Source organism: Bubalus kerabau, chromosome X (assembly GCF_029407905.1).
Source record: "Bubalus kerabau isolate K-KA32 ecotype Philippines breed swamp buffalo chromosome X, PCC_UOA_SB_1v2, whole genome shotgun sequence".
NCBI classification, from domain to species: domain Eukaryota; kingdom Metazoa; phylum Chordata; class Mammalia; order Artiodactyla; family Bovidae; genus Bubalus; species Bubalus kerabau.
Window position 1 is genome coordinate 88951614 of NC_073647.1, and position 26263 is coordinate 88977876.

Genomic DNA, 26263 nt, shown 5'->3' on the forward strand with positions numbered 1-26263 from the left:
GGCTAACAGCCAATCTTTCAACAGAAACTCTGCAGGCCAGAAAGGAGTGGCAGGATATACTTAAAGTGATGAAAGGAAAAAACCTACAATCAAGATTACTCTACCCAACAAGAATCTCATTCAGATTTGAAGGAGAAATCAAAAGCTCTATAGACAAGCAAAAGCTAAGAGAATTCAGCAGCACCAAACCAGCTCTTCAACAAATGCTAAAGGCCCTTCTCTAGATAGGAAACACAGAAAAGGCCTATAAAATCAAATCCAAAACAATAAAATAAATATTAACAGGATCATACTTATCAATAATCACCTTGATGTAAATGGATTAAAAGCTCCAACCAAAAGACAAAGACTGGCCAAATGTATACAAAAACAAGATCCCTATATATACTGTCTAGCAGAGACTCACCTCAAACCTAGGGACACATACAGACTGAAAGGGAGGGGCTGAAAAAAGCTGTTTCATGCAGACAGAGATCAAAAGAAAGTGGGAGTAGCAATAGTTATATCAGATAAAATAGGCTTTAAAATAAAGACCATCTATAAGAGACAAAGAAGTGAAGTGAACAAGACAAAGTTGCTCAGTCGTGTCTGACTCTTTGCAACTCCATGGACCATACAGTTCATGGAATTCTCTAGGCCAGAATACTGGAGTGGGTAGTGTTTCCCTTCTCCAGGGGATCTTCCCAACCCAGGGATCAAACCCAGGTCTCTCGCATTGCAGGTAGATTCTTTACCAGTTGAGCCACAAGGGTAGCCCAAGAATACTGGAGTGGGTAGCCAATCCCCTCTCCAGTGGATCTTCCTGACCCAAGAATCAACCCAGGGTCTCCTGCATTGCAGGCGGATTCTTTACCAACTTAGCTATCAGGGAAGCCCTAAGGACACTACATAATGATCAAGCGATCAATCCAAGAGGACATAACAATTATTAATACATATGTACCCAACATAGGAATACCTCAACACACAAGGCAAATCCTAACTACTGTTAAAGGGGAAATTGACAGTAACACAATAATCGTGGGAGACTTTAATACCCCACTCACACCAATGGACAGGTCATCCAGACGAAAAATTAATAAGGAAACAAAAGTTTTAAACGATACCTTGGACCAATTGGACCTAATTGATATCAACAGGGCATTTCACCCGCAAACAATGGATTTCACCTTTTCTCAGGAGCACATGAAACACTCTCCATGACAGATCACATCCTGGGCCACAAATCAAGCCTTGGTAAATTTTTTAAAAACTGGTCATTTCAAGCACCTTTTCTGATCACAATGCTGTAAGATTAAAAATCAACTACAGGGAAAATCTATAAAAAACACAAACATATGGAGGCTAAACAACATGCTTCTGAACAACCAACAGATCATGGAAGAAATCAAAAAGGAAATTAAAATATGCCTAGAAACAAATGACAATGAAAACATGACAACCCCAAATCTATGGGATTCAGTACAAGTGGTACTAAGAGGGAAGTTCATAGCAGTACAAACCTACCTCAAGAAACAAGAGAGACATCAAATACACAACCTAACCTAACACCCAAAGCAACTAGAAAAAGATGAACAAAAACCCGCCAAAGTTAGAAGAAGGAAAGAAATCATAAAGATCAGAGCAGAAATAAATGAAAAGGAAATGAAGAAGACTATAGCAAAGATCAATAAAATTAAAAGCTGGTTCTTAGAGAAGATAAACAAAATAGATAAACCATTAGCAAGATTCATCAAGAAAAAAAGGGAGAAGACTCAAATCAGTAAAATTAGAAATGAAAAAGGAGATGTTACAACAGACAACACAGAAATACAAAAGATCATAAGAGACTACTATGAGCAACTATATGCCAATAAAATGGACAACTTCAAAGAAATGGACAAATTCTTAGAAAAGTACAACCTTTCAAAACTGAACCAGGAAGAAATAGTAAATTTGAACAGACCAATCACAAGCACAGAAATTGAAACTATAATGAAAAATCTTCTAACAAACAAAAGCCCACGACCAGACGGCTTCACAGGTGAACTCTACCAAAAGTTTACAGAAGAGCTAACACCTATCCTACTCAAACTCTTCCAGGAAACTGCAAAGGAAGGCAAACTCCCAAACTCATTCTATGAGGCCACCATCACCTTAATACCAAAACAAGACAAAGATGCCACAAAAAAAGAAAACTACAGGCCAATATCACTGATGAACATAGATGCAAAAATCCTCAACAAAATTCTAGCAAACAGAATCCAATAACATTAAAAAGACCATACATCATAATCAGGTGGGCTTTATTCCAGGAATGCAAGGATTATTCAATATATGAAAATCAATCAATGTGATACACCATATAAACAAATTAAAAGATAAAAACCATATGATTGTTTCAATAGATGCAGAGAAAGTCTTTGACAAAATTCAACAGACATTTATGATAAAAACTCTCCAGAAAGTAGGCACAGAAGGAACATATCTCAACATAATAAAAGCCATATACAACAAACTCATAGCAAATATTATCCTCAGTGGTGAAAAACTGAAAGCATTTCCTCTAAAATCAGGAACAAGACAAGGGTGCCCACTCTTAACATTACTTGCCTTTTGACTTTGTTTATGGTTTTTTCTCCAAACATGAAATTCTTATGTACCCGAATTTATCAATCTTGTCTTTTATGGATTTTGTATGATACTTAATAAGATTCTTCCTACTCTAATATTATTTTTTAAATGTTAAATTAGGTGTTATCATTGGAAAAAGCTAGGTAGTGGCTACAAGGAAATCCTCTGTACTATTTTTGCAACTTCTTTGTGATTTTAAAATTATTTCCACAATGGACTGATTAAACAAATAGAGTAAAACGTTAATTGTAGAATACATGCAGTGTATTTGAGAGTGTTCAACTGCACAATTCTTTTGACTTTTCCAATGTCTGAAATTTTTATAATAAAATATTGAAAAAAAACTTTAAATATGTCTTCCAGTAATTTCATGGTTCCATTTTTTACATTCAAATTTTTGTCTGAGCTGGAACTTTGGTACAAGGTTAAATTTTTTGTTTTAATTATTTAAGTTATACAAATTTAAAAAACAACAAAACAAAACAAAAAAAAACAAATAAAATATTTTCTGGGTTGGCAATAATGTCATTTTAAACCAATACCTATACCAATAACTTATACCTAGCTTTATGACTTTATTTATAAAATTTAAGTCTTTAATGCATCTAGAATTTATTATTTTACATACTACTAGGTAGGAATCATACTATATTTTTAAAGTAATTTTCATTTATTCATTCAAACCCAATTCCTGTTTATTTGTTCTTAACAGAAGTGATGATTATCTTTTACATTCTGCACTTGAAGGTCACCATTGTCAATATCTTTCCAGTTTCCTTCATTTTCATTTTATGTTTTACTTTCCCAACATTTTAATTATTTTTGGATCTCTTTTCTGAATTCTCGCCAAGTTTTTCCTGGATATTCTATTAACCACATAAACCTTCTTACTTACAACAAGTTCCAAAACACCATCTCCTTCATCAGCATTTTCTATCACAATGGCTCCAAATCCAAGCTCTCGGATTAACTCAGCTATCACTGGGGGTTGTATGAGAGCAGGGTTATACCTCACTTCTGCCTTGCCAGCCATCAGAGCCACAAGTACGGAATATATTCCTAGGAATATTGATAAGAAAAACAAGTCAGTTAACATTTCTCATAAAAAGAGTAATCTTTTAAAAAACATTTATTTATTTGACTGTGCCAAGTCTTATTTGCCGCATGTGGGATCTAATTCCCTCACTGGGAACTGAACCCAGGTCACCTGAATTTACAGCATTGAGTGTTAGCCACTGACCCATCAGGGAAGTTCCCAAGAATAATTTTATAATAGTTTTCTTTTCATTTAACTATGAAAGGGTTAAGTGAATCTAGAAAAATTTATTTCTTCACTTTTATACAATCTTGAACCCAAATAAAACTATGTGAAAACTTGGCCTCATTTTTAAAAACTTTTTATTATGGAAAATTTCAAATACACACACACACACACACACACACACACACACACTCAAGACAGAACAACATAATAAACTCAATGTACCCATCTCTCAGCTTCAATAACTATCAATAATACTGGGCTGCTCAAGTTTCATATATATATTCCTACCCACTCATCCCTACCCTCTACCCTGATTATTCTGAAGCAAATTCCAGATATCATATAATATGTAAAATTTTAAATATGTATCTCTAAAAGATAAGACTCTTTTTCTTGGACTTCCCTGGTGGTCCAGTGGTTAAGAATCCACTTGCCAATGCAGAGGACATGGGTTCAATCCCTGATCCACGAGGATCCCATATGCTACAGGGCAACTAAGCCCATGTACCACAACTACTGAGCCTGTGAGCCACACTACTGAAGCCTGTGTGCCTAGAGCTCATGCTTCACAACAAGAGAGGCCACCACAATGAGAAGCCCTCGCACTGCAACTAGAGAAGCCCCACTCACCACAACTAAAGAAAGCCCACATACAGCAAAAATTGAAAACCCAGCACAGACAAAATAAATAAATAACCTTTAAAAAAGACTCTTTTCTTTAAAGAAATAATCATAATACCATTATCAAACCTAAAATAATTCTTCAATATCATCAAACATCCAGGCAATATTCACATTTCCACAACTGTCTTAGAACTGTTTAACACTGTTTGAATTGCAATCCAAATATAAAGTATTTTTAGGAAATGAATATAAAGTATTTTTAGAAACCTGTAAGATAGAGTCCTAGAGAAAAGAACTCATTTACTTAGGAAATCAATGTAATTGTAGCAAACAATCTAAGAATATACCAACATACACATTATAATATTATAAAATAACAGTCATTTCTCTCTCAAATTGTATTGCCTGACACACACTAATCTAAAATGCTCTTATTCCTCCCTCCCTCCAAAAAGTGCCACACAGCTTAACAAAGCAGTTCATTTTATGGCAGTCATGCTGTTCTCTGGTATCAGCATTTTGTTAACAACCAATCCACTTCTCTAGGTCAACTACTGCTGTCATTTCCAGGAAGAAAATTAATAACATGCAGCAGAAATGGCAGTTCTTTCTGGGAATCTGTGGCACTTGGTGGCTACCTGACAGGGAATAGGAATCAACAGTCCATAGGTCAGCTCTGGGGTTTGATAAAAAGAAAAAAATATCCAAATACTAATTTAATAATAGTTTTTAATATGAAAATAAACTATCTAATATAATCTAAGCTTTCTATATGAAATTGGCTACCAAAAAAAAGTACTCTTTTCTTTGGAGAAAAAGGTAGTTACACACTGGGCTTTGTGAGTACCAAATAATTCAGAGGATTGGATCACAGGAGAGTATCGGTGATAAGAGAAGGGTATAGAGAAAGGAAAAATATCTTTTCACTTCTGTTGAATGTAATCTATAGTCAAAAAGAAACAGAAAATCTGTTTTTTCAAGTTTCAAAAACATTTTATGCTTATATAAATTATGGACAATTTTTAAAATTTTTACTTCAAAATACAATTAGAACTTTTTTCTATTCATTTTTAAAAATATAATGCAGATGAAACTGAGGGAAGACCAGTGCCACTTAATTAAAAAAAAACAGAAGTGAATATCGTTAGATTGTGAATGCAGTGAATGTTGAACCCAGCTAGGCCAAAGGTATTTCTAACTAGGTTAAAAGGTGGTAAAGGAGCAATAGAAAGTAATTGAAACAATCAGTTTTAGGGATTAAAAAAAAAGATCTGTAATTGTTATCTGTAGTAGCCATTGCTTGTCTCATGAGAAAGTCTATATCTGAACTGCTCCTAAAATAGTTGGTTCTAAAGTTAAACAAGCCCCTTGGAAATTTCTTTTTGCTTTCATTTTCTTGCAAACTTCCTCCTGTTCTTCTTAATCACTCAAACAAAGTATAATTTAGCCCAGACTGCACTCTAATTAGATATAATGCAAGATGAAATGAAGGATGTTGAAATGATAGAATGTGGACAAGGTAATATTGAAATTAAGATGGCTCTAGTATATAACAACACATTTTGTTATAATAATGTTCTGATCTTTACATATAAGTTGAGTTTACTAGCCATAGGTCTGTATTATTACTCTATATACTTTATTTCCCCAATAGTGATGATAAGCTTATATTAATCATATTTATTCAGCCCTTGTGACTATCATTAAGATACCTGGGGCTAGGGCTACTTACCAAACCTATGACTTCAGGCTCATTAAACATAACCACCTATCTCTATGGTTAACAAATCTACTACACTATGCAATAAGTCCATTAATGTGAGTTTAAAATTAAAAGCTAAAACATCTGAGTGTGACTAAATAAAAAACATATTGCAGATTTTCTAAGAATTTGTAACCAAAAATGAAAACTTGTACACAATATTGAGTAACTTTTGAACACTCTTACTGCAAGTAAAGATCAGTAATCAAACTGCTGGAAGAGAACAATTCTAAAACTTGGCTTTGGTCCAGTGCTTGTCCTGGGTATAGTAACACTGAAAATTATGGATTCTAGCTGTTAGTTTTAAGCATAACTTTATCAGAAAATTTATGTTTCTTAAAATCCACTGCAGCCAAGGTCCATAAAGAATAGTAATCTTATGTATTTCCTTCTGCTGCTGCTGCTGCTAAGTTGCTTCAATCGTGTCCAACTCTGTGTGACCCCAAAGACGGCAGCCTACCAGGCTCCCCTGTCCCTGGGATTCTCCAGGCAAAAACACTGGAGTGGGGTGCCATTTCCTTCTCCAATGCATGAAAGTGAAAAGTGAAAGTGAAGTCGCTCAGTCGTGTCCGACTCTTAGCGACCCCATGGACTGCAGCCTACCAGGCTCCTCCGTCCATGGGATTTTCTAGGCAAGAGCACTGGAGTGGGGTGCCATTGCCTTCTCCTTTCCTTCTGCTATTTGACTACAAATTTCACCGATATTAAAATGCAGCCATGAGATTAATGAGACAGGAACTATATCTAAGGGAACAAAAACACTAACAAAAACTGGCTATCAGCAAGTCAAGGTTGTCCTATAAATCACTGATAAGTCTTTATGAGGCCTTGGCAATAATCATAAACATGGTTACAAAACACATAAGAGGACAAAAAGGACAGAGTTCTCAAATTAGTACATAAAATAGCAAGTTTTAAGAGTGTCTTACCTTCTTCTCGTCTTAAATTCCGTTCAATGTTTGCTACACAGGAAGCACAAGTCATACCAGTGACCTGTATATAACACTTGGATGAAGTCTTTGGCTCCTCCTTGTCATGAATTGGTGTCATCATTTTGGTGTGAAATTCATTAGTTGAGGTCAAAAGTGGCATTTCTGATGAGGGCTGAGCTATTACTACCAATGGCTCATTTGTATCTGGTGGACAGGGAAAGATTCTTTTCATTTGAAGTATTCTCCAGCTGCACCCTTGTCACTTATCACAATCCACACACACCTCCTGGCACTGTCAACGCTGCTGCAGCTGCTGCTGCTAAGTCATTTCAGTCATGTCCGACTCTGTGTGATCCCATAGACAGCAGCCCACCAGGCTCCTCTGTCCCTGGGATTCTCCAGGCAAGAATACTGGAGTGGGTAGCCATTTCCTTCTCCAATGCATGCGTGCATACTAAGTCACTGCAGTCGTGTCCAACTCTGTGCGACTCCATGGACAGCAGCCCACCAGGCTCCTCTGTCCACAGGATTCTCCAGGCAAGAATACTGGAGTGGCTTGCCATTTCCTTCTCCAGGCACTGTCAATCCATTCCTTTAAAACTGTCATGGACCTAGAGCCCTGTGCAATGCTATCTTTACACTTTCCAGGATGTGACTTCCAAGTTCAACGCTGCCCATCCCAAATCTTGGGAAAATCGGAACTAGCTGAATAAACAGAACTTTATATCAAGATCTTCAAGCCCATTATCTCTACTTCAAACTCCAGTAGACAGTGGTTTATTAATAGAAAGCTCTTAGTTTTATAATGAATTTCTATCATTATGTTAATGATTTAAATACTGGCAGTAAAGCAATTCGTGTAAGTGGGACAAAAAGCAATCTGCAAAACAGCAATGCAGTACAATGTCATTTAAAAATTGTTAAGAGTGTATACACGAGAACATGCATAAGGAAGCCTAGGAAGGTACATAGCAAACTACTAGTAGAGGCTATTTCTGGGGAATGAGGTTATAGCAGGAATAGAATAACAGAAAGATGAACAAATTTCCTCTATAGACACTGCTGTATGCTTGAATTTTAACAATAATACATAGTGTTTTTTAAATTAAAATGTCTTTGGTGGACAATGGAAGAAGAGGCAAGGAGCAAGTCAGCAATAATCTTAATTTTTCACAAAGTAATCAGAGAATTTTTCTGTAGAATGTTTATGGACTGTGAAACAGTGGAAAGCATCTGTCATCCCAGAAGCTCCCCTGCAGTCTTAGTGGAGACTTAGCTTATCCATTTCAGTATTAATCACCTCCCAAGAAGGGAGAAAGTATTCTTTTTAGCACATCCATATACCTGCAAAAAAGCTAAAGATTTTCATCTCTACTGCAGAGATAAGGAGGAAAAGAAGTGATGTGGAAATTTCCACTAACGTGTTACTTCTTTCCCTTTGGCAAAAAACTGATTCAAATCTATTTGGCTAGTCCATAGAGGAAACCCTTCATAGCAGAGCTGGTTTTTAGGATACAGAAAAAAGGCATCTTTTGAAGAAACTAACAAAAGCCTGACCACTTCCATAACAAAAGCCTGACTTCTCAAATCAGTTATAACAAAGGCTCTTAAATTTTGACATACAATCACCTGGGGGATCTTGTTAAAATGCAGATTCTGATTCAGTACATTGAGGGTGAGGCCTGAAATTCTGTTCCAATAAGCTTCCAAGTGAGGGCAGTACTGCCAGTCTGGGTATAGCAAAGGACACTTTGAATAGCAAAGGATGAGATTCTCCTAATTCCAAAATTAGACAGTCTCTGATCTTATATGTGAATCAATTCAGAAAATGATATTCATTCAGATTACGAGAGTATTATTTAGAACAAAGAGGATAAAATTTACCAAATAGTACCAAAAATTCAAAAAGGAGGCTCATTTGTCCAAAGGAAATAGCTTTGGCTTGGGGGAAAAAACATTATTTTAGTCTAGCCAGGAGCTTATTCATTCTATCATAATTATAATGAAGATTTAAAATTTTGAACTTGGACAATGAAAAGAAAGTTTATATTACTAATTACTTTAAGTCTTATTCCAGAGTAATTTAGTTATTTCAGGTACCTGCTGCTGCTGCTGCTGCTAAGTTGCTTCAGTCGTGTCTGACTCTGCGCAACCCCATAGACGGCAGCCCACCAGGCTCCCCTGTCCCTGGGATTCTCCAGGCAAGAACACTGGAGTGGGTTGCCATTTCCTTCTCCAATGCATCAAAGTGAAAAGTGAAAATGAAGTCGCTCAGTCGTGTCCGACCCTGGAGTGGGGTAAAGGCAAAGTGCCATTGCCTTCTCCATTTCAGGTACCAGAAGTAACTAAAACACCATCTGCAATTTCACACTCTAGAAGTACAGTATTGAATTAAAATAAGTCATAGAGGTAACCCCTTTTAGTTACAATGGCATGATTTCTCAACAAAGATTCAAAAAATTTTGACCTTTACCCCAGTGAATGTGGCAAGAAGAGCAAATGCTTCCATCTTTCACGGAGGCAGTACAGGTGTTAAAAAGCCACAGTGAATTAAATGGCTAGTTTCTTTAAACTGGCTTTTCTATAAACTGTACCAACACTGCTGCTGCTGCTGCTGCTGCTAAGTCTCTTCAGTAGTGTCCGACTCTGTGCGACCCCAGAGACAGCAGCCCACCAGGCTTCCCTGTCCCTGGGATTCTCCAGGCAAGAACACTGGAGTGGGGTGCCATTTCCTTCTCCAATGCATGAAAGTGAAAAGTGAAAGTGAAGGCGCTTAGTCGTGTCCGACTCTTAGCGACCCCATGGACTGCAGCCTACCAGGCTCCTCCATCCATGGGATTTTCCAGGCAAGAGTACTGCAACACTACTTATCCATAAATGAATTCAAAAGAAGACTGACTCTCCTGCATGTGAGGCAACAATCAGAAAAGAATCCAAAAATTTCAAGAAAGGGTTTCAAGTCTGATCCTCAAAACTGGCAGGTTTAGTCTAAAGTAATATGAATAAATATATAATCAGAAAATGGCTTAAAACCAACTATGTTTATGTTTAACTATAAACACCATGTCTGCAACTTACTCTTAAATGATTCAGAAAAAGATAGCTACACGTGTGTGTGTATTGTGTGTTTGAAAATATGTCTTATCTGTCGATAGAGAAAAAGAATGATAAAACAAATGTGGCAACAGTGTTAACAATGGAATCCGAGTAAAATTGGTAAACAGGAATTCTTTGTACTATTCTTGCAGTTTTTCTGTAAGTTTGAAATTAAAGATTAAAAAGTTACAAAAAAGGAAAAGGAATTTAATCGAGTATTTTGTTTGCTTTAATTGGTTAGTGAAGACAACTTCATATATTATATATCTTTTCACGATAATGACGATATTGATGGTCACGATAAAAAGCACCTCCTATATTTCTATTTCCTTTATTAACATTTATGGTCCACCCAGGACTGGTATGACATGAAGGCAAAATGCAATGATCCCTCTTAGTCTACAGGAACAGGTTTCAGAGTGGTAGACTATGAAGCCTGGACCAGCATTGACACTAGCATTCAGAAAATGGGCAGCCACAATTCTGGTGGCATCTTAAACTCTGATTGATCTATAGCAGAAACACACAATGCAGTCAATTGATATTAACTTTTTATCCCAATAATATGGGTTACTGTAGTCACAATTCATAAGTTATTTTATGGTCACAATCACTTTGCCAAGGTTTTCTATCTATTCATCATGGCTTTTAACATGTTTGTTATTGTTGCTGCTTAGTCTCTAAGTCATGTCTGACTCTTTTGTGACCCCATGAACTGTAGCCTACCACGCTCTTCTGTCCATGGGATTTCCCAGGCAAGAATACTGGAGTGGGTTGCCATGCCCACATGCCATGCCTCATCCAAAGGATCTGCCTGACACTGCAATTGAACCCATGTCTCTTGCACTGCAGGTGGATTCTTTACCACTGAGACACTGGGGAAGTCCAATGACACTGTCTAGAAATTAGTTATTCAACTTTTCCATTAATATTCAGAGCAAGAAATTTCATTTAGGGAATTTCCAGTTTAATTAGAGGCTAGGTTCAATTCTAGTTCAAAACAAGTTCACATGGGCAAATTCCATTGGATATACATCTCTGGTTTCAGTTCAAGGTAAGAGCTGCCAGAAAACAGGAAGACTTTGGGCCAGTTGTAGAGTCAGGTTAATTAGAATGCCTAAATTTGAAACCACAGCTTAAATTCTACTATTTATCTCTACTATTTTCATTTTCTTTTTAAAATTTTTGTTTGCAATATAGTTGATTTACAATGTTAGTTTCAAGTGTACAGCATAGTGAATCAGCTATACATATACATATATCCACTCTTTTTTTTTTTAAGATTCTTTTCCCATATAGGCCATTACGGAGCATTGAGTAGAGTTCCCTGGGCTATACAGCAGGTTCTTATTAGTTATCTGTTTTATATATAATAGTGTGTATATGTCAACCGAATCTCCCAATTTATCCCTCCTCCCCTTATCCCCTGGTAACCGTAAATTTGTTTTCTACATTTGAGGCTCTATTTTTTCTTTTAAAATAATATTTGCTTCTCCCATTTTATATATACATAAATACATACAAATATACATATAACCCTGTCACAAAAAACTTAAAATACATAGGAAAGCACAATGAAAACAAATTATCACCTTTATCCTACCACTCACAAATAACTAGGTTAAAATTTTGTTCATATTCTACCAGGAATTTTATTCATATACATAAATAACATATACATAGCATAAACCCTTATACATGTGTTTATAAAATTTTGACCATATGACTTTTTCACTTGCTTTTTTATTTAACAAAATATCTCACTTTCCCATGGCATTAAGTATCTTCAACACCATAATTTTTATGGCTTCAGAGCATTTCCTCATATGGAGGTATCATGCTTTATTTAATGCTTCTAGTTTCTATATAATTATGCAAACATCATTATGCATCTTTATATATGCTTCATATATGCTGCTGACATATGTCATATTTCCAAAAAGTAGAACTGCAGTGCCTATTACTTATTTTTCACTGATAAAAGCCAAAAGAATTAGCAAAGTATAAATAAAAGAACGTTAGAGGAATCAAAGAAAAAAATGATAATTACCTGACAAGGAAGCATCAAATCCCATGTTTTCTATTGCTTCTCTCAAGGTTTCTGGAGAGGTTAGTAAAGGATCATACTCAACAGTCCCTTTGCCATTTGCAAGTGATACTTGTATGGATTTTACACCTGCCTTTTTTGATATGACACCTTCAATAGACTGCACACACGAATTACAAGTCATGCCATCAATGTTTATCACAGTTTCTTGAGTTAGAGGCTGGCTAACTATGTTCAAAGGACTCTTTTGAGGAGATGAGCTGGAGGGAGAGTTTAAGGTACTCTCCATTTCACTTGCACTACTAACTCTATATTGCCCTTGTGATATGGCCTCTATTGCTTTTCTCAGTGTTTCTGGAGTGACTAAACTTGCATTGTACTTTACTATGGCAGATTTATTCTCTAAAGAAACTACTACACTGCTTATATGTTGGAGTGTAGATAAAGCACTTTCAATATTTGACACACATGATTTACAATGCATGCCATCTATGGTGAAAATGACTGTTGAATTACTGGTGTATGATGGACTCTTTTGCTGTGATCCTTCTGAGGATTTGACTGGTGTGTTCTTTAGACGTTCTATGTCAATAGCTCCCAATTTGAGGTACTTGGGCTGTTTTTTGATGAATGCTGTAAAGCCCACAACTTCAATCTGCTTTTTTATTTCCTCTGCTGTGATAAGATGGGGTTGATAAACAACAGTAGCTTCTTGATTGTCCAAGGAAACTAGTTAATAAAAAGAAAAACATTTAATTCAGTTATTCCTGGGCCACTTCAGAAAACATTCTGTAGACCAAATTAATACCACACATAATTGTTTCTCTCTCATTGTTGTCATTATCCTTTCTTAAAATAATTCTGTTCTTTTCAGAAAATTTTACTGATGTGGACTAGAAAAAAGCAAAAGATGTGACCACTGTATCTGCGGTCTCCAAGTTTCTGCATGCCTGAATAGAAACAGAGGTCAAGAGGACCCTAGGCATGTTGCGTTAAGAACCCTGAACTCCATGAATGCCACCTTGGCTGCTGTTTATGCCAGTTCAAGATTCATGTAACTTTTAATTATAATCATTAACTTTACTTGACATTAATCCTGGGAATACACTGTTTCTCAGACTTCAATGAAGCAGCAACATTCTAGTCCCACAGATTCAAAACCCATGTTTAAAGGAAAATGCTAAAGTTCAAAGACCAAAACAGCAAACCAAGCCTTACAAAGCAATCAAATAAACAATATCAGTCATATTACCTTTAATTCGCTGAACACCTTGCAGTTTCCCAATTTTTCCTTCAATGGTGCTAGTACATGAATGGCAGGTCATCCCTTCCACCTTCATCTTCAGCATTACTTCACCTGGTTGAGCCATACTATAATCTTCGCAAGTTCCTGACTTTTTTTCCAGAGTTCCAGTATCTAAACTGAGATCAGGAACCAGCTCTACTATCTGATTGGCAGTCACTATAGAAGGGATTATTGTCACCACTGCAGTTCTCTGCTGAGGGGAAATTTTAATATCTGTTACACCCTTGGTCTTGAGCAATGTGCTTTGGATATGGTCCCATGGCGGAACCAGTGAAGCAGTAACAGTCAGAAACACAGTTTCAGTTAAAACAGGGAGAGGCTTAGGATTGTGGAGAATAGCATCAAAGCCCATGTCATCAATAGCTTCCTGCAGGGTCTTTGGAGTTTGTAGTTTTGGGTCATAAATAACAGTTGCATTTTTTTCTTCCAGTGAAACCTTTTGGAAGGAAATTGCAGAAGTCATTTTAATTAAATTTTATGATATGGAACTTAAAATTATCAATCATTACACCACCATAAAGAATGAAACAAATAATTAAATCAAATAGAGTTTCTTTATTAGTTCTCATCTTTCCTATTCTCTTTAGAAAGCAGCACAAAATGTCTTGTGTACCTACAGGAATGGTAAAGCTCTGTGTAGGTGTACTTAACTCAGGTAATGATCAGGCATTTGAAACGTGCACAGACAAACACACCCTAGAATTTCATAACAGAGAACAAACTACTCTTCATCTCCTTTCACAAAGTATTCCAACACTTAGCATTCTACCAATTCAAAAGATAATTTCAGGAAAGAGGATCAGCTACATAAAACAAATTGGAAATCAAGTTTAAAGTTTTAAAATGTTCAATTAAGATAAACTTGTTGCAAGAAAAGATATAAACATGCTGGTTTATGAAGGCAATATTCATAGGGTTTTGTAGCAAGTATTTCTATAACCTTCTAAGTCACTATAGTCCAGTATTACTTTTGTGCAAAATAAGAATATATCATTTTTCCTGATTTGATTATTAAAATAATGATTGTATTCTTAAAGCTCAGCAACTGAATATAATTTAACTACTACCTGGACATCTTACCCTGCATCTCTTTGGGTAACATATGGGTTATAAAGATTTATGAAGTAGTCATACATACACACACACACACACACACAAAACTGGGTTGAGAGTCAGAAGATTTGAGCTCCAGTGTCAATTCTCCACTTATTAGTTAACCACACTCACTAGCTCTACCATCATAAAAATGAAGAAATGTGCTCTACTATCTTCCAGGGTTATTATAAGGATCATATGAGTAAACAGGAAAGTAGTTCTTTGAAGCAGTAAGTCATATAAAAGTAAACACTGAAAAACTAATATTTATCAAACACTTATTATATGTGCCAGGAACTAAGATTCTCATGATACAAAGCTGATCATGACATAGTCACAGGGAGCAATGCTAGAACAGAGGACAGAGAAAATGAACACCCATTCATCCCTGGGAATGTGTGTCAAAAAAGCTTTTTAGGGGAGATAATACCTGAATGTTAAAGGAATAACAGAAATTAGCAAGGACATTTGAAGCAGGGAACTCATGACAAATGTAAACACAAAATTAGAGAAAAATGAAAGGCTGCATAATTAGGTAACTGCTTTATCATGGGGGCTCTTGTACGCCAATAATCATCTGTACTTCTATAGGTAATAGAGAGTCATGGAAAAGTTAAGCAGGGGATTGACATAGTTATATTTGCATTTAGAGAAGAATCATTTTGGAGTGACGTGGGTGATGGAACTGCGCTGTCCTGGCTTGGGGTAGTTAAATTAATCTATGTGTGTCAGTCGCTCAGTCGTGTCCAACTCTTTGTGACCCCATGGTTTGTAGCCCGCCAGGCTCCTCTGTCCATGGGATTCTCCAGGCAAGAGTACTGGAGCGGGTTGCCATTTACTTCTCCAAATTAATCTACACATGTGTTAAAATTAACCAAACCTAAGAAAAGCAAGCAAGCAAACAAACAAAAAATTCACAGAACTGTATGCCAAAAAGAAGTCAATATGGGGGTATAATTTTAAAAACAAAAATGAAAAGATTAAAAAATTCAGTTCCTCAATTGCATTAGCCACATTTCTAGTGTTCAATGGCCAATGTTGCTGCCACAAGGGACAGAGTAAATACAGAACATTTTCATCATTACAGAATGTTCCATTGGACAGTACTGCTCTATGTACTACTCTATTTCTGATCAAGTGCCAAACTTTTAAAAGAGGGAAGGGGAATTTTTCCCCCTCTAGGCTTAAATATATCTGGTATTTCATAAACAAGTCCTGATTTTGAGCTAATCCCCCACTCCCCCTGCCAAATTTCAATTTACCAACATACCCAATAAGGAAGTGTTGTGAAAATTGATTTTTAAAAGCAAAAATCACTTTATCACCCAATGATTTGCTATACTTTTGATTGCCATAGCCTGTCTTCTAGATATAAAAGACATAAAAAAAAACAAGGAAACTATGTATATAAAATACTATACAAAAAAGTTGTATTATCCTATGTTGTTTTCATGCTGCAAACCAGAAAACACTTCCTTATTCAGTAACTTCTATTTGTGTGTTTTAAGGCCAGGTCAACCATACCTAGCACAAAAAAATGTTCCCCTTTGGGATAACAGCACTTGACTTTTCCTCTGAATGTTAGATATCAAAGAGATTTTTCAAGCCCAAAGTCTCAAAGGAAACAAAAACAGGCAGCACCTTGTGTAAGAGGAAATTCACAAAGTGTTTATCACAATACTATTCTGGATGCCAAATCCTTGAGCAGGAAGCTAAAATAGCACTGATTTATTTAACAAACATTTACTGAATACCTATTACGTGCTAGCTGCTAGGGATCCAATGGTGAGTAAAAGCAAGCACAGACTCCAAAGAACTGGAAATTGCTGGGAGCAATCTGTCTGATTCTGGGTCTGTGCCACTCTCCTTGATCACCACCAACGCAAACCACCTTCGCCTATTCCCCACAGTGCTCTGAAGTTTCAACTGCTTGTTTTTCTTCTCAGAATCTTTCACTAGGAATCAATGTTGTTTTGATTTTTCCCAGAGGAACTATGTTTCTATTTTATCAATAGTTCCCCTGAAAATAAACATCCAAAAGTCTACAATCTATAATCTATAATCTATAAATGTGGCTCTTATGAAGGACTCAAGATGGTGCACTGTTCACTATATTTAGATGAAGGTAGGAGTGAAAGACGGAGAAGGCGATGGCACCCCACTCCAGTACTCTTGCCTGGAAAATCCCATGGACGGAGGAGCCTGGTAGGCTGCAGTCCATGGGGTTGCTAGGGGTCGGACACAACTGAGCGACTTCACTTTCACTTTTCACTTTCCTGCATTGGAGAAGGAAATGGCAACCCACTCCAGTGTTCTTGCCTGGAGAATCCCAGGGACGGGGGAGCCTGGTGGGCTGCCGTCTCTGGGGTCGCACAGAGTCGGACACGACTGGAGCAACTTAGCAGCAGCAACAGGAGTGAAAGAAGAAAAGAAACCAAACACGCTCTGTGTCCTCAACAGTATTTACAGAGGTGTAGAGGGTGCTGTCCATAGATACTGTAAAGATCCATTATTTTAATGCATAAGGAGTTATTTGTCTACTGAAATGTCTAAAACATGAAATTCAAGCATCATATACTTTATCTGTATGTAATTTCTGTATAATTTGCATAAATATAAAAAGGCTGCATCATCTATTCTCAAGTAAGAAACTTAAGACAAATCTAAGGGCTTAAGTTTCTTGAAAGACAGTTCTTTTGAGTTCTAATTTTCTACAAAAGCTAAAAACTGTGTTATTACCACTTCTTGGGTTGTCATTAGTATATTTTCTTTTGTGTATTCCTTCTCATCTGATAATAAAAGGTGATCCAATTTCCTATCTGAAGGCTAGGACACTGAACAAATTGCCCAAGAAACTCAGCAAGAAAATTAAAGAGCTAGAATTCAAATGTATGTCTCTGGAACTCCAAAGTCCATACTCTTTCCATTTATAAATGATGAGGCTAGATGATCTTTGATCTCCTTGAAAAACCAAAATTCTATGTGTGTGATTTGAGCAATTTGTGACTTATAAATAAAAATACCTGATAAGTATGAAATATTTCTAGTGTGTGAACTAAATTTTAGTTCTATGTTTACTTTTCCCCTCTACATTTCATATCTTCTCCCATACCAGTTTAAATTAAAAAATGACTAAGAGAATGTATTTCTTTAGGTTTTTACCAAGATTTGACAATTAGTATATTCTAACATTTCCCCATTTTTAAAAGTCACTTTGGGAAAGGTACTTTGCTTTAGCACACTGAAATTCCTTTTTATCTCCCCAGGAGTTAATTGATACGTCAACATAATAAATTCATATTAGCATGCTTCTAAGCCAGTGGGGAAATCTTCAAATGGTTTAAAGCCTATTTGCTAACATTTTCATAACAACTCAATATAGAGGGATTCAGAGGTTTTGCGGGAGCTTGAAAGGATCCTGTCCTTCTACAGAGACTAAACTCAGAAAAGTAAAATGATTTATCAATAATCTTGAATTTCTAATATGTCTGATTCTTCTTGCACAATATATTTTGCCAACTAAATACCATATAAAATACATAATAGGAATCCCATTTATATTACATATGTCTCAATACAAATTTTATTACTGTTTGCTGAAAGAATAATATATATATTTTAACTGAGTAACACTCTGATGTTTCAATAAAGGATACTGAAAATTAAAGTATAAGAGGAAGGCATCAAGTTCTATTGATATTTATCCAATTTGACCAACCTAAATAAAAGTTACAACTTAAAAATTTTAAATCAATGTATGAACTAGCAAAAGACAATTCTTAGAGACTAAGACAACAGCCCAAAACCACTCTAAAAATTCAAAGGTCAGATGTTTTAAAATGAAAAAGATGTGGAGATTTTGTTAGTTTAAGTTGTAGTATTGTTTTTCTGTAAATTGAGTGTTTTGTCTGAATTTTCATTACTAATATAATTTCATTTTCTTCAAAAATTACATAACTAATGAATGATTATTCATTATAAAAATTTATATACAAAGAAAGGAAATAGTAAAAGTCCTTCTTTACATGATTCCTTTACTGCTAGTTTTTAACCTTGGATTTGATATTTATTTGATCCTTGGTTCAACTAAATCAGAAACCTAAGACTGTTTGAATAACTGATTCTACATCTTCATGGATGGCCATTTATTACCTAAGAATTTATACAAGGCAAAATGCCTATATTACTGTAATACAACATTTGAAAAAAAGAAATGTTCAATGCACTATCATCATTTGCCATACCAAATGTTAGAGGGAAAAAGTTCCAAATAGAAATAAAGACGGATTTCTGTATGCTGACAGGAAACAATAAGATGTATTTGCTAGGTGAAAAAAAGCAAGGTTAGAACAGTATGTATACAGTATGCTTCCATTTATATAAAAAGGAGATACACACACATATATACACAGTTAACCCTTAAACAACAAGGAGATGGGGGTGTGGGCACCCACCTCATGTATAACTTTACATTTGGCCCTCCATATCCTCAGTTCCACACTCTCGGATTCAACCAACCACAGATCGTGTAGTACTATAACACATATTTATTGAAAAAATGTGTATAAGTGGACCCGTGCAGTTCAAACCTAGGTTGTTCAAGTCAGCATATAGATCTACAAATGTTATTCATCTTATATTCAGTCTATTTCTAGGAGAATTCATACATAGGAAATTGATAACTGGTTTCTTTTGGGAAGGGGATTTTACTCTGGACATATGTTACTTTTCCAATAATTAAAAAAATAGTTAATATTAAGGGGAGCAAGGAATGTATTGATCCACAGGATGAACTTGGTAACAGCTAGCATCTAGATTGGTTTTTTTTTTTTTTTTGGCCACACTGTGCAGCTTGTGGGATCTTAGTTCCCTGGCCAGGGATTAAACCCAGGCCCTCAGCAGTGAGTCCTAACCACTGAATTGCCAGGGAATTACCTAAGTGGTCATTTTTTTAAAGGATAGTCTGTGTTAGGAAAATGGACTGCAGCCTTTATCTGAATAAAGGAAAAAGCACACAAAATGCAGTTAAGTTTCAAGGACAAAGTAATCTGTTAATAAGGCATTAGCCTTTAAAGCCATTTGGTGCTTATATCTAATTAAATTTAATTTTACATTACCACTTTCAAAAAGGCCAATCTCAGAGAAAGACCTTCACATTATCTACCCATTTTATTTTCCCCCTGAACAGACCACTGGGGTGATTAAATAAAGCTTCAAGTTAATCTCTTTAAAGTCTACAGTCTTGGCAGAACAAGAGTATAACACTCATTTATAAACTTTGCAATTTAAGACATAATACCCCAAATATATTTAAATGCTGAAGATGCAAAGAGGTATAATCATATTCATTCTACTTATTTCAAAATTAGAGACTTCTTGACTATTCACTTGCCTTGAATCCTGTTAATTAAATCTCTAATCTGTTCCACTGCAACATTTTCTAAATAAAACAATCATACTCAATTTAACATCACAATTATATTAATTCATATCAGAGTTTTATTCCAAACACAACAAACATCTCTTTGACTTTAACATCATAATTATATTAATTCATATCAGAGTTTTATTCCAAATACAACAAACAGCTCCTAGACTTAGCTGAAACAATGTCCTCTTTAAATCTGGTTTCTGAATTGACTACTGCTACTGCTGCTGCTAAGTCGCTTCAGTCGTGTCCGACTCTGTGCGACTCCATAGACGGCAGCCCACCAGGCTCCCCCGTCCCTGGGATTCTCCAGGCAAGAACACTGGAGTGGGTTGCCATTTCCTTCTCCAATGCAGGAAAGTGAAAAGTGAAAGTGACGTCACTCAGTCGTGTCCGACTCCTCGAGGCCCCATGGACTGCAGCCCACCAGGCTCCTCCGTCCATGGGATTTTCCAGGCAAGAGTACTGGAGTGGGGTGCCATTGCCTTCTCCTGAATTGACTACACATTAGTCTTAATTATAATCTCAGAAACTATGATCCAGAAAATTTAAACCTTAACAGTCTTTGAGAAGTGACCAATATTTATGTGTTAACATCTTAAGCTGCATTCTAACTATAAATTATGTTCGGACAAGGACAATTTTCCATACAGTGCCTAGAAAGAGGTGAATCCACCTTTTGTGGCCTCTGAAATGTAAGCATTTTGAGGGACCTTCATTAAGGAAAATAGCACAAAACTATAAATGAAAAAACATCTGTACAAATGTAAATATTCTAAATGAGTAACAAAATTACAAGTTATAAAGTTTTGAAACTTACCAAATACCATAAAATCCACTAAAGTAACTTTTTTATTAATAATACCTCCTACACCTGTATAATATTTTCTCTTTCTACATGTTTGGCTATATATGTACTCTGCTGCTTCATTTAACAGTGATTCTGTAAAATCATTTTATGTATGATTGTCAAATTTGGGAAAACTACCAAGTTTCTTTCATATATGAACAATAAGATCTCGGGGCATTTCAGAAAAGTTTACTTGTGCAATGAACTAGTTTTAAATACTCTTTGAATTGATAACACTCATTTATCACTTTTACACTAGGCCCTAACTCCTTTGTGCCATGACCCTGGTGAGTTGGCATCATGGGTGGTAAGGACATTATCCTACCAGAACCTGTAGCACAAATTTCATTATACACAGAAGCAACTAAGAACCGTGTGTGTATGTGCGTGCATGCCCACGTGCGCACACATGCTCAGTCATGTCTGACTCTTTGCGACCCCATGGACTGTAGCCTGCCCAGCTCCTCTGTCCATTAAATTCTCCAGGCAAGAATACTGGAGTGGATAGCCATTCCCTTCTCCATTCCCTTCTTCCTGACCCAGGGATCGAACCCGTGTCTCTTGCATCTCATGTGTCTCCTGCATTGGCAGGCAGATTTTTTACCACTAGCACCACCTGGGAAGCCCCTTACAGCCAAATATTTTACTAACCCCAAACTAAACATATCCTCAATTCAACCTATTAATCAGATCCCCAAAATGCCTATGGCACATCCAATACTACTTACATAAAAGGGAAGTCTAAAACAGGTGGGTCGAAGTGGAAGTAGACAATGGATTTAAAGGATTGTGGTTAAATTATTTTACTTTCACAAAAACAGATAACCAAGGGAACACTGCTACAATTCCTTCCAGGTCTTAGAAGGGGTAGATGCAAGTGGCAGGCTTTGACACTTAAGCTTAACTTCACCATAAATCTGTCTCTGGGCCTAGAAAACAACACTTAGTAATATACTTTTTAAAGGAAGGAGAAAAGAAGAAGGATTACTAGTATACTCTGTATCATATGGGCTTCTGACTGTAGAGGCAGAGCTGGAAAAGGCAGAAAAAGCATGTCTACCTTCATTTTTAGCAAACAAATTTTGAATGTACTCAGGAAATTATAGCCTTAAGTTTCTGTCACTAGGATCCATATAAATCACTGTTGATAACACAAAGTGCTTTCATGTTATACTTCTGCTACTTTTCTTGTACAGCATAATCCAATTTAATTGCATTTTTCTGACTTTAGACAGGTCATATTAAGCAGAGGTGAATTCTGGGAAGATGCAGTAAACATAGCAGCCTTACATATGAGTGGGGTGCAATAAGTCTCTAGGGGAAAATTTATACAGGAATGTACTTGCAAATATCAAAGAGAATGTCATCCTTTAGTTTTACATAGATAACTAGGAAAAATTTAATAATCTAAACCAGTTTGTCAGAGAGTTGAGGGTTTTGGAAAATACATTAGTTGTCAGTAGACAATAAGAACCTAAGTAATTTGGAGAAAAACTATGTGAACTAGTTTCTAGATGGTTAAAACAGCTTTACTGAAATTAGCACACACTTAATTATTAAGACTTAGCTTCTATTCTGCCCCTCAGTTCAGTTCAGTTGCTCAGTCGTGTCTGACTCTCTGAGACCCCATGAATCACAGCACGCCAGGCCTCCCTGTCCATCACCAACTCCTAGAGTTCACTCAGACTCACATCCATCAAGTCAGTGATGCCATCCAGCCATCTCATCCTCTGTCGTCCCCTTCTCCTCCTGCCCCCAATCCCTCCCAGCATCAGAGTCTTTTCCAATGAGTCAACTCTTCGCATGAGGTGCCCAAAGTACTGGAGTTTCAGCTTTAGCATCATTCCTTCTAAAGAAATCCCAGGGCTGATCTCCTTCAGAATGGACTGGTTGGATCTCCTTGCAGTCCAAGGGACTCTCAAGAGTCTTCTCCAACACCACGGTTCAAAAGCATCAATTCTTTGGCGTTCAGCTTTCTTCACAGTCCAACTCTCACATCCATACGTGACTACTGGAGAAACCATAGCCTTGACTAGACGGACCTTTGATGGCAAAATAATGTCTCTGCTTTTCAGTATGCTGTCTAGGTTAGTCATAACTTTTCTTCCAAGGAGTAAGCATCTTTTAATTTCATGGCTGCAATCACCATCTGAAGTGATTTTGGAGCCCCAAAAAATAAAGTCTGACACTGTTTCCACTGTTTTCCCATGAAGTGATGGGACCAAATGCCATGATCTTCGTTTTCTGAATGTTGAGCTTTAAGCCAACTTTTTCACTCTCCACTTTCACTTTCATCAAGAGGCTTTTGAGTTCCTCTTCACTTTCTGCCATAAGGGTGGTATCATCTGCATATCTGAGGTTATTGATATTTCTCCCAGCAATCTTGATTCCAGCTTGTGCTTCTTTCAGTCCAGCATTTCTCATGATGTACTCTGCATATAAGTTAAATAACCAGGGTGACAATATACAGTCCTGACGTACTCCTTTTCCTATTTGGAACCAGTCTGTTGTTCCATGTCCAGTTCTAACTGTTGCTTCCTGACCTGCATATAGGTTTCTCAAGAGGCAGGTCAGGTGGTCTGGCATTCCCATCTCTTTCAGAATTTTCCACAGTTTATTGTGATCCACACAGTCAAAGGCCTTGGCATAGTCAATGAAGCAGAAATAGATGTTTTCTGGAACTCTCTTGCTTTTTCCATGATCCTGCGGATGTTGGCAATTTAATCTCTGGTTCCTCTGCCTTTTCTAAAACCAGCTTGAACATCTGGAAGTTCACGGTTCACATATTGCTGAAGCCTGGCTTGAAGAATTTTGAGCATTACTTTACTAGCATGTGAGATGAGTGCAATTGTGCAGTAGTTTGAGCATTCTTTGGCAATTCCTTTCTTTGGGATTGGAATGAAAACTGACCTTTTCCAGTCCTGTGGCCACTGCTGAGTTTTCCAAATTTGGTGGCATATTGAGTGCAGCACTTTCACAGCATCATCTTTCAGGATTTGGAATAGCTCAACTGGAATTCCATCACCTCCACTAGCTTTGTTCGTAGTGATGCTTTCTAAGGACCACTTGACTTTACATTCCAGGATGTTTGGCTCTAGGTCAGTGATCACACCATCGTGATTATCTGGGTCGTGAAGATCTTTTTTGTACAGTTCTTCTGTGTATTCTTGCCACCTCTTCTTAATATCTTCTGCTCCTGTTAGGTCCATACCATTTCTGTCCTTTACCGAGCCCATCTTTGCATGAAATGTTCCCTTGGTATCTCTAATTTTCTTGAAGAGATCTCTAGTCTTTCCCATCTGTTGTTTTCCTCTATTTCTTTGCATTGATCGCTGAGGAAGGCTTTCTTATCTCTCCTTGCTATTCTTTGGAACTCTCCATTCAGATGCTTATATCTTTCCTGGCCCCTAGCACCAGCCATTTCAGCTCAAGTGGAGAAGTTTAATTGATTTCACTTGAGGATAAGTCAAGTACAGATGTCATACTTATTCACTGAAATTAAATTATTCATTTTTAAAGTTTTGAGACAGAAGGTTGCAGAGCTATTTTTTTCATCCTCTTTTCTAATTAACAAATTGCAAAAATATCTGTCTGATTTTTGGACAGTTACAATTAGTGAAAAATTGCAAAATATTTTTATAAATTTGAGTATTTTGAATACAAACACTTTGGAGAAAACCTGTAGTGGAGTTAATAAAAGTTACCTGTCATCTCTCAGCTTTTCCAACTTGGCTCTCTCTTCAAAACAAATTAAAGGCAGCAATGTCCTTAGGGCAGGGAGGAAGGGAGGAGGCAATGAGAAAGCCTCTAAGATTGTAGTTATGCCAAGGTGGATGGTAAATGAGGCTTCCCAGGTGGCATTAGTGGTAAAGAACCTGCCTGCCAATGCAGGAGACGTAAGAGACACTGGTTTGATTCTTGGGTCAGAACGATCCCCTGAAGGAGGGCATGGCAGCCCACTCCAGTATCCTTGCCTGGAGAATCAGAGGAAACCCTACATTTGGAGCATGTGAAAGTGAAAATTTCATATGTAAGTATTCACATGGATACCTACAGGACAGAAAACTCAGCAGAAAGCATATTACACTGTGTAAAAAAAGATTTTCCTGCCACAAGCATCAATATAGTCTCATCTGACCAGAGTGTGTAGTTTAGTAAGCAAATGAGAAACAGTACTTTCTTCCCAAATAGTAAAATGGATACAGTTTACTTTGCCCTCTCTGGCCAAGATGAATGTAAGATTTAGACATGGAAAAAAACACGTAGAGTTTCAGATGTAGAAAATAACTGTCAACATATTGGCAACACAACATGTGGTGAAATTTTGTATCAAATTCCATGAAAAATCACTATGTGCCAATTTTCCAATTTTTTGGTAATAAAAACAAGGCAAACTGAAGCTAATCTGCTTAAGATCTTATGAGACGTATGAATCACAGACAAGAACACTGTAAGGACAAGAAAGCATGAATCCCGTACTTCACTGAAAAGCTAAAATCCATTTGAAATCTCTGAAGAAGGGGTAAAAACTTAATGTTTAGATTAAGATTAAAAGAAAGAACTCCCATAAGTATTTAATCTGGAGATACACAGAGCATTCTGGTTCCAATTTAATGATTCGAGCATTTAAAATATGTAATGAGCTTCTGATTATTAGAATCCATCAGATTCCTAATTCTAAATCCTGTAGTAAATCTGATGTCCAGTTAGATAAAGCTCCCTTTAGAATATTTACATCTACTCTGGGCAGCATGTCTAAAATTTATCTTTTGCATATGGATCTGAACTAGTCAAAGAAAAACCTTTTTAGGACTGATGCAAGCTGATCAAATTCCAAAGTTGCACTAACTTTCTGTCATCATTGTAATGAATACTGAATAAAAGAAAAATTACAGAAAACTTCCAGTAAATAGAACCACAACCAATATAAAGTTGTTTTAATGATGATAAAAGCTTAAACAATATATTAAAACAATAAGTACATTATACAAATGAAGACACAACTCAGTTAAAATTACACATTGACTCATTAAGCCCTGGAAATAAAAATAAACATGCTGAAGAGTCAGCATTTCACAGTATATTTAAGAAAAAGCCTCCATATATTAACATCATTATAGTAGAAATCCCCAAACTTTTGGCAAGGAGATATTGTTAATGTCTTTGGGCCCTTGGATACAAGTTGGAGAGAAATAGGAGAGAACAAGTGGGGAACCAAACTGAATGAAGCATGGGAAAGAGTGCTG

The 26263-nt window shown here is 36.5% G+C and overlaps 1 protein-coding gene across 3 annotated transcripts in view; it reads right to left on the minus strand.

Annotated features, from left to right (window-relative positions):
* ATP7A (ATPase copper transporting alpha) overlaps positions 1-26263 on the minus strand; it is a 137796-nt gene that overhangs the window by 43424 nt on the left and 68109 nt on the right. For all 3 annotated transcript variants that reach the window (XM_055565107.1, XM_055565108.1, XM_055565106.1), the window contains 4 exons: positions 13591-14080; positions 12342-13067; positions 7193-7399; positions 3509-3672 (listed from right to left, as the gene is read on the minus strand). In XM_055565107.1, the coding sequence (XP_055421082.1) occupies positions 3509-3672; positions 7193-7399; positions 12342-13067; positions 13591-14080 (1587 nt within the window). The remainder of the gene's footprint in view (positions 1-3508; positions 3673-7192; positions 7400-12341; positions 13068-13590; positions 14081-26263) is intronic.